Genomic DNA, 13,465 nt, shown 5'->3' on the forward strand with positions numbered 1-13,465 from the left:
ATCAGTAATTACTTTGTGTAAATAGATTAATCTTTCAATCAAAAAATCAAAAGGATAGGGGGAAAAAACACTCTATGCAAATGGCAACCAAAAAAGAACAGAAATAGCTGGACACATTGAGAATCCCTTATCCAAAATGTGTGGGACTGGAAATATTTCAAATTTTGGAATATATATATATACAAGAAGAATCTTGGGGTTTCAACCCAAACTGAACACAAAATTTATTTATGTTTTACCTTACACATATTGGCTGAAGATAATTTTATATAAATATTTTTAGTGTGTCTGTGTTTTGACTGTGAACTGTCACATAAGGTCAGGTGTGGAATTTTCTACTTCTGGTGACATGGTGGCACTCAAAAAGTTTCTAATTCAGAAATATTTCACATTTTGAATTTGTGGTTTAGGAATGTCAACCTGTACTAATACCAGACAAAACCGACTTGTAAAACTATTATGCTGAAAACATCACAAAAGACAAAGGACATTATATAAATGTCAACTCATTGAGGATGTAATAATTATAAATTTAAATGCACCAAACATTAGAACTCCAAAATATATGAAGCAAACTGTCAGAACTGGAGAGAAAGCACTGCAATAATAGCACTTCAATATCTTACTCTCGAAAGATAGTAATGGGGAAAACAACCAGACATGATCAATAAAGAAACAGAAGACCTGAACAACAAAAAGTCAATTGGACCTAATGATTAAAGCATTACAGAATGCTCCACCAAACAACAGAATACTTGTGTTTCTCAAATGCACAAGGAACATTTGCCAGGATACATTGTATGTGAGATCACAAAATAAGTCTTAATACTTTTAAAGATTGAAATTACACCAACTACCTTTTCTGATCACAATGGAATGAAAACTAGAAATCGACAGGACTAATTCTCAAAAATCTCCAAATTTGTGGAAATTAATAAAACACCACTTTTAGGGTTGGAGATATAGTTAGTGGTACAGCACTTGCCTAGCATGTGTGAGGTCCTGGGTTCAATCCCCAGGACTGAAAACAAAACAAAACAAAACACCATGGGAAATAATTAATAATACAAAGAAGAAATCATAAGGGAAAACAAAAATGTATTGGGACAAATGAAAATGAGAACACAATATATCAAAACCTATGGGATGTGGTAGTGCTAAGGGAAGTTCATAACTGTAAATGCTTACATTATAAAAGAAAGATATCAACAACCTAACTTTACACATGAAGGAAACAGAAAGATAACAAACTAAACTCAAAGTTAGAGCTGGGCAACAAAAATGCACATCTATAATCCCAGCAATTCAGAGGCGGAGGCAGGAGAATCTTAAGTTTGAGGTCCTGGGTAACTTGGTAAGACTGTTTCAAAATAAAAAATAAAAAGGAGCTGGCAATGTGGCTCAGTGGTAATGTGTGTCTGAGTTCAATTCTTAGCACCACTTATACCATCCCCCGGAAAAGTTAGTAAAAGAAGAAAACAATAAAGATTAGAGGAGAGACACAAAATAATGAGATAATAAAACCAGGAGTTGGTTCTCTGAAAAGATCAAAAAATGACAAACTTCAGCTAGATGAACGGTGAGTGGCGTGAGGTGGGGTAGGGTGAAGGGAGAGAGCAAATGCTCAAATAATGAAAATCAGAAAGGAAAGAGAGGACATTATAACCAACGACTCAAAAATAAAATAGACTGGGTCGGGGATGCACATGCTTAGCTGAGTGGTCCATTAGGTTCAATCCCCAGTATAAAAAAACAAAAACAGAAACAAAAGGTACATGTGTGAGAACTCCAGTATTTTGTATGTATGGTGCTGGGGATCAAACCCAGGGCCTCATGCTTGCTAGGCAAGTGCTCCAGCACTGAGCTAAATCCTCAGCCCCAAGAGAATAATATTAATAATTGTATGCCAGCAACTGGATAAGCTAGTGTGAACTGGTACACACTACGTACCAAGACTGAATCATGAAGAAATAAATCTGAAATGACTTCTAATTAGCAAGTAAACTGAATCAGTAATCAAAACCTCCCCACTAAGAAAAGCTTAGGACCAGATGGCTCCTCTAGTGTATTCTATAAAACATTTAATGAACTAACATTCATTTTCCACATAATCTTCTGGAAACTTTGGGAGGTCAGAATACTTCCTAATTCATTTTATGAGGCCAGGATAACTCTGACACTACCAAAAAAACTATGCACCAATGTCCCTTGTGAACACTGATGAAAAAATTCTTAACAAAAAATTAGCAAATAGAATTCAATATTATATCAGAAGAACTATATACCATGATCCAAGTTAAGATTTATTCCTAGATTGCAAAAATGATTATCACAAAGCCCAAGCATCTAAGTGCTCCAACTTCCTGTTTCCTGTGTTCCTCTGGTGCACACTGAACCAGAATATGAAAGAAGCCTGGATTTTTGGAGGATTTGAGGGACAATGGCAGATCCAATCACAAAGAGTACATAGAATTATAACAATTTATATAAGAATTCCTACAAATCAGTAAGAAAAAAGAAGGATAATAAAGTACTTCAATAGCTAGTTCAAAGAAAAAGAAATATAAGGAACTCTTAAACATGAAATGATATTCTCCTAAGAAACCCTCAGAGCTGCTGAGTCAGCACTGCTGGTTAGAAGTTCATTTTCCATCCAAAGCTCCATTTTCTCAGTTATCTCAATTCCACTTGGAGGACCAATTCTCACCCTAAAAGTGTTCACAAAGAGCTGGGTGCATTAGTGCATGCTCATAATCCCAGTGATTGGGGAGGCTAAGACAGGAGGACCCCAAGTTCAAGGTCAGCCTCAGCAACTAAATAAGATCCTAAGCAACTTAGTTAGACCCTGTCTCAAAATAAACAGATGGAGATGTGGCTCACTGGTAAAGGGCCTCTATGTTAAATCCCTAGTACCAAAAAAAAAAAAGTGTTTACAAAGAAACTCAAGAGAGCGGTCGGTGGTGGTGTCTACCCCCAAAATCTAGATGATAAAACAACCACATAAAAACATTTTTTTTTTTTTTTTTTTTTGCGGTGCTGGGGATTGAACCCAGGGCCTTAAGCACTCTACCAACTGAGCTATCTCCTCAGCCCAAAAACATTTTTTTTTTTTCCAAAAACATTTTTTAAAAAAGGAATAAATTCAGAATAATGTTGAGGTCAGGAAGGATGTGGCAGATATTGGGAGTTGGTTATGTTCACAGTCATTACAAGAGGTCATGTAGACCTCTTCTACATAATTTTTTGGCAGCATATAAATTCATGTTATAAGGAATTTAAAAAAGTGATTTTAAAGTGGCTTTATGGGACTAGACATTTGCTTGATGTGAAAATCATTTCTCTAAATTAGAATCACATAAGAAATTCTGTATGAACACTAAATGAAGAAAATATGGATATGCTACAAAATCTACTGATCTTTCAAAAAAGTGTGCATTCATAAACTAAAAAAATTAATGGTACTTGATATTAAAATATATATTTTGAATAAATTATATACAATATTATGCAAGTAGTAGTATATTTTTTAATTTGTTCTTTTTAGACATGCATGACAGCAGAATGTATTTTGGCATATTATACATACATGGAGAGCATTAATCTCCAGGTTATACAAAGAACACAAAAAACATAACACTAAAAAAAATCCAATCAATAAATGGGCAAAGGAACTGAACAAGCACTTCACAGAAGAAATAAGAATGGTCAAAAATATATGAAAAAAAGGTTCAACATCTCTAGCAATTAGAGAAATGCAAATTAAAATTACAGTAAGATTCCATCTCACTTCAGTCAGAATGGCAATTATCATTCAGTGATACATACTGAATGACTATATTCATTCAGTCAGAATACAAGTAACAATAAATGTTGGCAAGGATGTGGGGAGAAAAGTACTCTCATACCTTGATGGTGGTAACCACTCTGGAAAGTAGTATGTAGAGTCCTTAGAAAACTTTGAATGGAGTCACCATTTGATCCAGTTATCCCACTCCTGGGTCAATACCTAAAGGACTTAAAATCTGCATACTATAGTGACTTGGCCACATTAATGTTTATAGCAGCTCAATTCACAATAGCTAAGCTATGGAACCAACCTAGATGTCCTTCAACAGATGAATGGATAAAGAAAATGTGGTATATATACACACTGAAATATTACTCAGCTATAAAGAATGAAATTATTGCATTTGCTGGTAAATGGATGGAACTGGAGAATATCATGCTAAGTGAAATAAGCCAATTCCAAAAAAACAAAGGCAGAATGTTTTCTCTGATATGTGGATGCTAAAACAAGGGAGGATGGGGAAGGGAAGAACAGAAGTCCATTGGATTAGATAAAGGGGAATGAAGGGAAGGGAGGGGGAAGGGGAATAGGAGGGACAGCAGAATTAATGGGACATAACTTTCCTAGACTTGTATTTGAATACACATGACCAGGGTAACTTCACATCATATACAACCACAAGAATAGGATCCTATTAGAATAAGTTACATAATCTTTTTTATAGAGGCAGAAAAGCTGCTTACTTTCCCAGCCTGCCTTATAATAGGAGAGCCCAAGTGATTTAATGATTGATTGCCCACGAGGCATGGTCTAGTTCATGGGAGATTTTTTTTGTTTTCCTGATGGGAAAAGTGGATGGTACTGGTACTCAATCCTCCTATTCTCCTTCCTTGAATTTAGACATGTGAGCTACTTTGTGACTATGAAGAAAAGTTCAGAATAATAATTTGTTTTGGAGAGGAGAAAAAAAATCTATTTCAGTCACGGTTAGATGGGTTTTACACATAGCTGAAAGCATCTGCCATGGTCACAGGGGACCACAAGCAGTCAGTGATTTTAGGAAGTTTATGAATGGTAGAAAGCACGTGGAACCACATTGATGGGTGACTCTGGGGGGCAAAGGTCAAAGGTTCTCCTGGACAAAATTGCTTATAGTTGGCAAATAAATTCTAACAGGCTTTATTCAGGAGGCCAAAGTCAGGACTGGGGTCCAACAAAAGGTATCCCTGATTATCCACCTATCCTGTGCGCTGTTACCCCAAAGTCATGTTCCCTAGGGCAAATTGGAAGCAAATTAGCTTCTGTGCCAACTCCTGCCTAGTTTTGAGTTACAGGTAGCTTAGAAAACTCTGATCTTAGACCAGACCAACCACTCTGTGGCAATGGCAAATAAAAGTCTTTTGTGGAAGAAAACATCACCTTAGGCCTCAAACTATTTCTAACAAATAGTTTTTAGAAGACCACATCCAGCAATAAAAGATGACAAGGAACATAAAGGAAAATAAAATAGGAATGAGAAACAGTAGAAACATTTACAGGTAACAGAAATATCCACTAGTGCTCCCAATACTAAAACTATCAGACATAAAACTTCAAAATAGCAAAATTTACTATGCTCAAGTAAAAGACTAAAGTAATAAATCAGCAGCAAATTGGAAATTTTAAGAATGAGAAGGCATATTTTTAAAAGAAAGGACATTATCTCTCTCAGATGATGGAAAATGAAAGAGAAGACATAATCAAAGAAGAGAACTAAAGGTCATCCCAAGTCTTTCCACAGAATGAATAAAAAGACAAAGACTTGGAGCTTTGGGAATCTTCAAAACACCAGCCTAGGACTCCAAAAGTACTTATAAAATGGAAATCAGATTTACGTCACACTTTTAAGCAAAAACACAGGATGCTGGAAGTCTACGGAAGAATACATTCAATGATCTAAAAGGAATTTATTTTGAATCCAGCATTACCCAACTGAAAGTACTGTAAACAAAACTAAAAAATGGAATAAAAAATAGGGGAGGCTACTGCACACACCAAAACCTTTAAGGTCTGTGAGAAATGACCTTCCAAACTTTCTCATCTCAGCTTCTTTCACCCTTTTATTGCCACTCAGCTAAACTTCCCTTTCTTTACTTGTTTTATTACTGGGGAATGAACCCAGAGACACTTTACCACTGAGATACATCCCCAGTCCTTTTTGTTTTTTTGTTGAGACAGGGTCTCACTAAGTTATTAGGGCCTCACTTAGTTGTTGAGGCTGGCCTTGAACTTGGATTCTTCTTGTTTCAGCCTTCTGAGTCACTGGAATTATAGCAACACACCACTACACCCGACTTGGCTGTTCCTTTTACATTCTAAGTTCTCCCAACCTGGGCCCTTTGCACTTACTTGCTTTTTCCTCTGCACTGGATGTTCTTTCCCCCAAATATAGGCATGGTTTCATTCTTCCCCTTTTCTGTTCTCCACTTAGTGAAGGTCTTTTTGGTCAAATATGAAATAACTTCCTATCAATACTACATATCTCCCTGCCTTCTTTACTTTTTTTCAATAGCACCTAACATCGCCCAAAATACTATATATTTCAAGTCTGTTTCTCTCCACAAGTTTTAGATCCACAAAGGTGGGGACTCAGTCTGCCTTGTTTACTGAGGTTGCCCTATGCCTAGAACATGCCTGGCCAGAGCAGATACTCCATCAGTAATTGCTGAATGACTGAATGAAGCAATGAGTTACCTCTTGGTTCCACACTTTCTCCCATCCCTTGCCAATCTGCTCCTTTCCTGACTCACTCAGTAACACTAGCATCCGTCTTTGCCAGCCAAAAAATTTGGAGGCAACATGTTCATTATTCCCTTTTTCATTCCACATTCATTCACTTACCAAATTTTGGTGATTCTGACTGCAAAATACATACTGAATCTGTGTCCTTGCTCACTCCAGGGCCACTACACTGATCCAAGTCACCATGTATTTCTGGTACTGGTGCAAAAGACACACCCTGACTGGTTTTCTATGCCAAGTCTGGCAGTGCTAGAATATTACAGTTCCTCAAGAAGTCTCTGTCATCCATCTCCTGCATTTATCTCCTGTCTCACCTCACAATATCCTCTTCTCTTGCCTCCCAAAATGTGGCCTAAAATGTACCAAGCCCTCTTTGCCTTCACTATTATCTCTATCAGGAAATGTTCTCCCAGGTCTCTGCAGCTGGTTCCCTCTCATGCTTGGGTTTCATCTGAAATGTCCTCTTCCAAGCTCTTTCCTGCTAATCATTCCTGCTAATCCCATCTAATTACTGCCTATTAACACTAATAAACAGTGTCAAAGTACCTCGTTCGCCAGACTGTGAGACTCACAAGGGAAGGGAGGTAAGTATCTTTCCTTTTCAGTACCAAACCCAGAGCATCTTACATGCAGCTTTCCTCAGCATGAATGTGGAACAGAGCTCCCCAGGCTCCTGATGCCCAGAGCCAGCTTCTACCTAGTTGTGGAGGACCAGCATGTTAGCCTCTCACTGATGCCAGGGACCCAGGGTAGGGTGCTGGAGAAATGTCACAAGGAGGACCTTAAAGCACTTTATCTTATTTTTAAAATCTCTACTTTCACATTTCAAGAGAGAATTCTTCAGGCAAGAATGAAAGAAGCACCTACCACTACTGTTGACTCCCACTGGCTTCCAGTGGAGCAGTGAACCGGACCCAGTAAGTCCTTGCATATTTCTCGAAGTCGGTATTCAAACCCTAATTATAGAAAAACAGAACAACAAAAACAAAAACAAACAAACAAAAAACAGAAATGGGAACACATTATAAAAAGAAATAAAAAATTGAAAATATGCTAAGTTGTTGTGTATATCACAATAGCAGAATGAACATTTAATTTTATTGTCTACTAAGGACAAATGCATTGAGGCCCACAATCACAGATTTTCACTCATTCACTTGTACCCCTATGTATACAGAACTTTCTCTGCGTGCTGGGCCCATAGGAGAAACCAGACATGGCCAGTTTTATGGTGTACTCCCCACAGTGGTGGGAAAATATGGGAAACTGTGGCAGGAAAGGTGAGGGTGGTGGGATCTGTTTGAGAGAAGACAAGTCAACAGCTGCCCTGAGAGGAAATCAGGAGGAAGTAGACTTGAGGGCCCAACTGCAGAGTAGTGACTGAGAGTCAGGAGCAATGCTGCAATAGGTGCAACTGTCAGAAAGGCTACGGAAGCAGAGTCTGAGAATTTAGGCAGCACTTGGGGGCATGCCTAGGGAACAGATGGAATCAAAGGGTAGAGAACAGGAGGAATGAAGTTATAATCTGAGGAATCTGGAAAGTAAATGGGGTCTCACTCTAACACTTGATTTCTGCTCTTCTAGTTGAGAAAACAAGGGACAGAAATGGAGGAAGTGGTCCTGGTATGTCATCTAGGGAAAAACAGAACAGATGTGTAAAAGATGGAGAAATAAATATGATCAGTAGAAGTGACCCCACAAATAGGTAGCAGAGCCTAGAGGAAGAAGCCATTATGTAGAACATCAGAGTGAGTCCTGCTAAATAAGGTAAACCAGAGAAGGAGACGAGGGGTTTTTGGGGAAGATGGGGCATGAGGTTCAAGATGTAACCTGAGGGGTTGGGGTTGTGGCTCAGTAGTAGAGTGCTTGCAAAGCATGCATGAGTCCCTGGGTTCAATCCTCAGCACCACATTAAAATAAAAATAAAATAAAATAAAATAAAGGTATTATGTCCAACTACAACTAAAACAAAACAAAACCAAAAAAAGATATAACTTGAGTACCCCAGCTATCAGGACCTAAGAAGGTGAGTATTTATGAAAGCTGGCATATACCTGCCAGCCACATGGACTGGGTAGGAAGAGCAAACATTAAACTTATCATTGGAGTTGCTGGGGAGGGAGTTAGGGATCAGTAATGTTTGTTGTCATTACAAGTGTACATAAACACACACACTCATATTTACAAAGTAGGAAGAAAACAATATCTAAATTCTGAGAGTACATTTGCAGGTGTTTTGTACATTTTTCTGTCTTTTTTGTACTTAATATTTTTCTTTAAATCATAATCAAAATGAGAAAGTGATGGCAAAAACAAAGCAAAAGGGCCAAGGAAAAGCTATGGAGGAAGTTCTGGAAGGGGCTGAGGCTATGTAAGGATGCAGGGAGAGCTTTGGAAGGGCTAGTCCTATGCCATAGCCCTTGGAGGCTAAGCTGAAGGGGAAGAAAAATTGGTAAATCAGGACCAGATGCTTGCTCAGTGAGAGATGAAAGGCTGTTAGAAGTTACTTTGAGGAGAGTAAAGCCATCTCTTTCAGTACATCTTGCCAAGAGGGCAAAGGTGCTCTGAGAGCCTTGGCAGGATAGGCTGGAGGACCTGGACTAGAGGGTCCCTGGGAATTGAAGGACAGCAGACAGGCCTTCCAGGGCAGGAAGGACTCAGAGAAGGAAAAGAAATGCTGACAGAGATGCCTTTGCCTGGGGTGACAGACTTGGTGGCAGACAGGAGCCAGAACATCTGGTCTGCTTTCTTTAAGGCAGGTCTTTCCATGCATGTTTCCATTCTCCTTCCCCAATGCCAACCTTCCTGCTCCTCTGAAGGAACATCCTCAAGCCTATTCAGAGACTGAATTATTCAGAGACTGGAGCTTATGACTGGACTAGATGCCATTGAGCTTCCCTGATCACAGCTCAGGCTGGGAGGTAGGAGCTCAGGGGCCCCTCTTGCTGTCAGGGAGGCCAGAATCTTTGGGAACAACCATGGGGACCTGTGAGGAATGCACAGGAGTTCAGAGAGCTCTCCATTACACCTCTTCTCTGATTCCCAGGGACTAAGTTAGGCCTTAGAAAACAGGAGCAAAAGAAGAATGCCACTTGGGTCACCAGGACCTCACCTTCATTCACAAGGTACCGTGCATACAGAAGGAGCCAATGGCGGTACTCATGGCTGGACTGTAGGGTGAGTGCCGCTGCAACCTGGTTCTCTAGGTAGGCCAGCGTGGTCTCCTGCTGTACCACATGAGGCACGGAGAAAAGCCGGGCAGCTTGTCTTCCAGAGCTGCAGAGACCAACAAAGCAGGCGAGATGAGGCAGAGGGCAATGTTCAGGAATAGGAGACTGCTCCCATGTGCTCTAGGGTACAAGGACAGAGCTCACGGAGGTGGCGACTATCTGGGTTGTATAAGGCCCTCCCATCCATCAACCAGTTTATTGGCAGGTGCCAGAGACTTCTGCTGACCTGCCCATCCTCATATCCCAGCTCTGGGCTTCTTGGCATTCCAGGAATATTCTATACTGCACCTGTTGTCTAGGTATGATAGACCAGTGGCCCATTCCCCACACATCCACCCAAAGTCCTGCCCCACATAGTTATTTATGATACTTAGCACCCTTAGACTATAATCTGGACCCTGGACAGGGCCTATATTCCAGGCACCCATGAGATATTACTTGATGTGGATCCACAACCCTTAGAGATCCCCTTTCTGTGCTGAGCAGCAGCTGGGGCATAGGGACAAACAGAGACCAGGCCTGGTTTTCTCCCAGGGCAGTATTACTGACAGTGTCCAAAGTTCTCAGCTCACATACTTGGAGGTGCGGCCCTGGATTATGGCTAACGGTCCTGAGCACAGCATGGCATCTTGGGATGGCAGGCTGCTCCTAAAGTCTGCACACTGGGCCAGTGAGTCTTGCTTGTCAGAAACCAGGTTCCTGAAGAAGCAAAGACAGGATCAAAGTTTAGAAAAATCAGGAGGACAGAGGAGGGTGTCAAAAAAGCCACAAATAAGCAAGCCCCATCTACCACACTGGCAGCACACCAACAGAGGCTGCCAGTTACTGCACTTCAGCACGAGTGCCCATTTACTGGCAAGTTTCCTAGTTAAGGGCCTGATAAATGATGGTTCTCAAGGAAAGGTTACTGATGGGTTCTCACTATGAATATTTCAGCTCCACAGTCTCAAGTTCCTGATAACTAATGTGTCACTGTGTGTTAGGTGAGTATTGGATGCCTGGCTTACACAATGCTGTGGCCTGCCCAGGGTCCTATGGGGTCTAGATCTCCTAAAACTCCAGGAAAAGCCAGTCTCTAGCATTTCATGCCTCTCCAACATCCCCAGGCAGGCAGTTCTTCTACCTCCTCAGGAACCTTCACATCTGTTAAAAAAAACATTCTCCAGACAGATTTTTTGACATGGGGTCTTGCTATGTTGCCTGCATTATACCTGAAATTGGGATTCTCCTGCCTCAGCCTCCAAAATAACATGCATTACTACACTCAGCTTTCCACACATTTTAAAAACAGCTAGTTGCCTTTGTAAATGCGTTCAAAATACAAAGACGCCTATAAAAAGTCAACATGTCTTTTTTTTTTTTTTTAAATAATCAGCTAGTTCCATTATTATGGCAATCATACATACTATACAACATTTTCCAATTTTAGAGAATAGGTGGCGAAGTTTTTTTTTTTTTTTAAGTGAATAATAAAGTATTTGGCACATTTTAACAGAAAATGGGCTAGAAGGTAGCAAACTCTGGGTTTGAAGGACCAAAGGAATAGGCAAACACAAAGAATTTCTTGGAGTGACTACATACACGTTACATATTTTATATGTCTGGGTTAAGATCTCTGACAAAGAAATATAATTTATAAATTTATAAATATAAAAAGGGGTTCCAAATTTCACACTGAACAGAGGAAAAACAAATCACCTCACCTGGGTAAGTTTGTGTACCATTACTAATTCACTAAGTAAGTCTGAGGGGTTACTTTGCTCCTGCTAAGTTCACAAAATTGACTAACACTGACAAGGCTAATATGAAGCCAACTCTCCTATGCTGTTGATGGTTAAAGAGGTCAGTCTCAAAAATATCTGTCAAGAACCATAAACATTTTCAAATGCCTATTCCAATAAAACTGGCTTAAGGGACGTGGAGGTAGCTCAGTGACAGGGTTAACCTAGAATGAATGAGAACCTGGGTTGAAAATCCAATATTGCAAAGGAACAAACAAATTACACACACACACACACACACAACACACACACACACACACACAACAAAAAACAAAACCCAAATAAAAAACCAGTCCCAGAAAATAATGCAGAAGGCCATGATGCTGTGCACAGGCTCTGAAGGCAGAGAGGCCACAGGCCAGCAGCAGTCCATAGGGATGGTAGAATGTACTGGTTGACATTCAGAGTATAGGGCCTGACTCTTAAGAGAAGCAGGACCAGGCAGGCCTGATCGCCAGGACCAGGAGCCTTTGCTCAGCTGTCCAGTACAGACAGATAATTCTGGGAAGCAAGGACAGGGTTGGGGTGGAGATTCTTACCACGTAGAGAGTGACGGATTAAAGCAGTATGCTTTCCCATCAGATAGGTTCATCACTGGGATTCCATGCTGTGTCAGCAAGATCTGTGACACCGTCATATCACTTCCTGGGGGACACCACAGGCATGAGTTCTGGTGTGTTCTGATCAGCAAATGTTTGCATCAAAGGAGAAATCTGAACCATGGCTCCCATTATCCCAGTAATAAGTCCTTTAATGCTGACTTGGAAAAAAGGGGAAGGCTGCTTGTGGTGCTCTGTGCGAGCCATTTCACTAACATTCAATGGAATCTTTATCACCTCTTAGGTGCCCATTTATTCTGCCCAGAAAGCCTGTCTCCCTGCTGTGTGTATCCCCTGACTCACTGGGAGCCCTGGGCTGGATCCTGAACCTGGTTTTCTATCTAGGTTGAAGTGGCCCATGTGCATCAGACTAGGACTCAGTCCCCAAGGGAGGAGGGGTCCGCAGGAGTTACCTGCCAAGATGGAGTGTAGAGACTCTTCTTTCACCACAACCACCTGCCTGTGAACATCCCTAAGAGGGAGACAGGGAACAACTTACTTTCCACCTGAGATAAACACACTGAAGTGTGTCTCAGTCACTCAGGTACCCTGGTCCCTGCACACACACCCACAGCCCTCCATCCAGTGGTCCCAGGCAGCAGAGCCACTAGGTTGCCCCCAATGCCCATACCCACTCTAGGAAAAGCCAGCTACTAAAGCCATATCAGGAGTGGGCCACCTTTACCACTTGGATCCCACTGCTGATGAATCCACCTAAGGATCCTGGCACATGCCATTAGGCAGTGTAGTTTGTCATGTGGTCTGCTCCTATAAAAACGTCAGCGGAGCAGGATAGCTCATTTCCCCTTGTATAGCCTCCTTAATCCTTAAGCCACAGGGGCAGCCAACACAAGCAGTGCTGCTGACTTCTCAGAGCATCCTCCTGGGCCTGATGTCTGCCTTCTCTGCTGTGTTCCCTACCCCTGCAGTGAGGTGGGCCCTGCATAGTCCTGTCTTGTCCTGCCTGGAAACCACCCCACCCTGTGCCTGCCTCTCACCAGACAGACAGTGTAGCTGCAGCAGTGAGCGCCATGACATAGGAACCTGTGCAGTGCAAAGTAGAGATCGGGGACGGCAGGAGGATGGGAGGGAGTAGGCGGCGACCACAAGTGGAAAACACCGACAGCGTCCTCTTTTCACAGGCGACACACACCACATCACTGTGAAGGTAGAGAGGGGGCAGATGTCATAGGGACCAGGTGCCACAGGTGCTGCAGCAGAGGCAACAACACGGTTGAATGCAGAGCCATCCCTCTGCCTATTTCTGACATAGCTTTCTGCTAAGTA

General features: G+C 41.3%; 1 protein-coding gene across 8 annotated transcripts in view; it reads right to left on the reverse strand.

The window, feature by feature from the left end:
• The window catches only part of LOC124990361 (protein HIRA), a 98,774-nt gene that overhangs the window by 5,920 nt on the left and 79,389 nt on the right, over positions 1–13,465 (reverse strand). For 6 of the 8 annotated variants that reach the window (XM_047560336.1, XM_047560330.1, XM_047560329.1 and 3 more), the window contains 5 exons: positions 13,177–13,338; positions 12,592–12,650; positions 12,119–12,224; positions 10,375–10,497; positions 9,681–9,844 (listed from right to left, as the gene is read on the reverse strand). In XM_047560336.1, coding sequence (XP_047416292.1) covers positions 9,681–9,844; positions 10,375–10,497; positions 12,119–12,224; positions 12,592–12,650; positions 13,177–13,338 — 614 coding nt within the window. Of the gene's footprint in view, positions 1–7,435; positions 7,525–9,680; positions 9,845–10,374; positions 10,498–12,118; positions 12,225–12,591; positions 12,651–13,176; positions 13,339–13,465 lie in introns of all 8 variants that reach the window. The other 2 variants (XM_047560334.1, XM_047560333.1) reach the window with 1 other exon arrangement.

This window comes from Sciurus carolinensis, chromosome 8 (assembly GCF_902686445.1).
Source record: "Sciurus carolinensis chromosome 8, mSciCar1.2, whole genome shotgun sequence".
Classification (NCBI taxonomy): domain Eukaryota; kingdom Metazoa; phylum Chordata; class Mammalia; order Rodentia; family Sciuridae; genus Sciurus; species Sciurus carolinensis.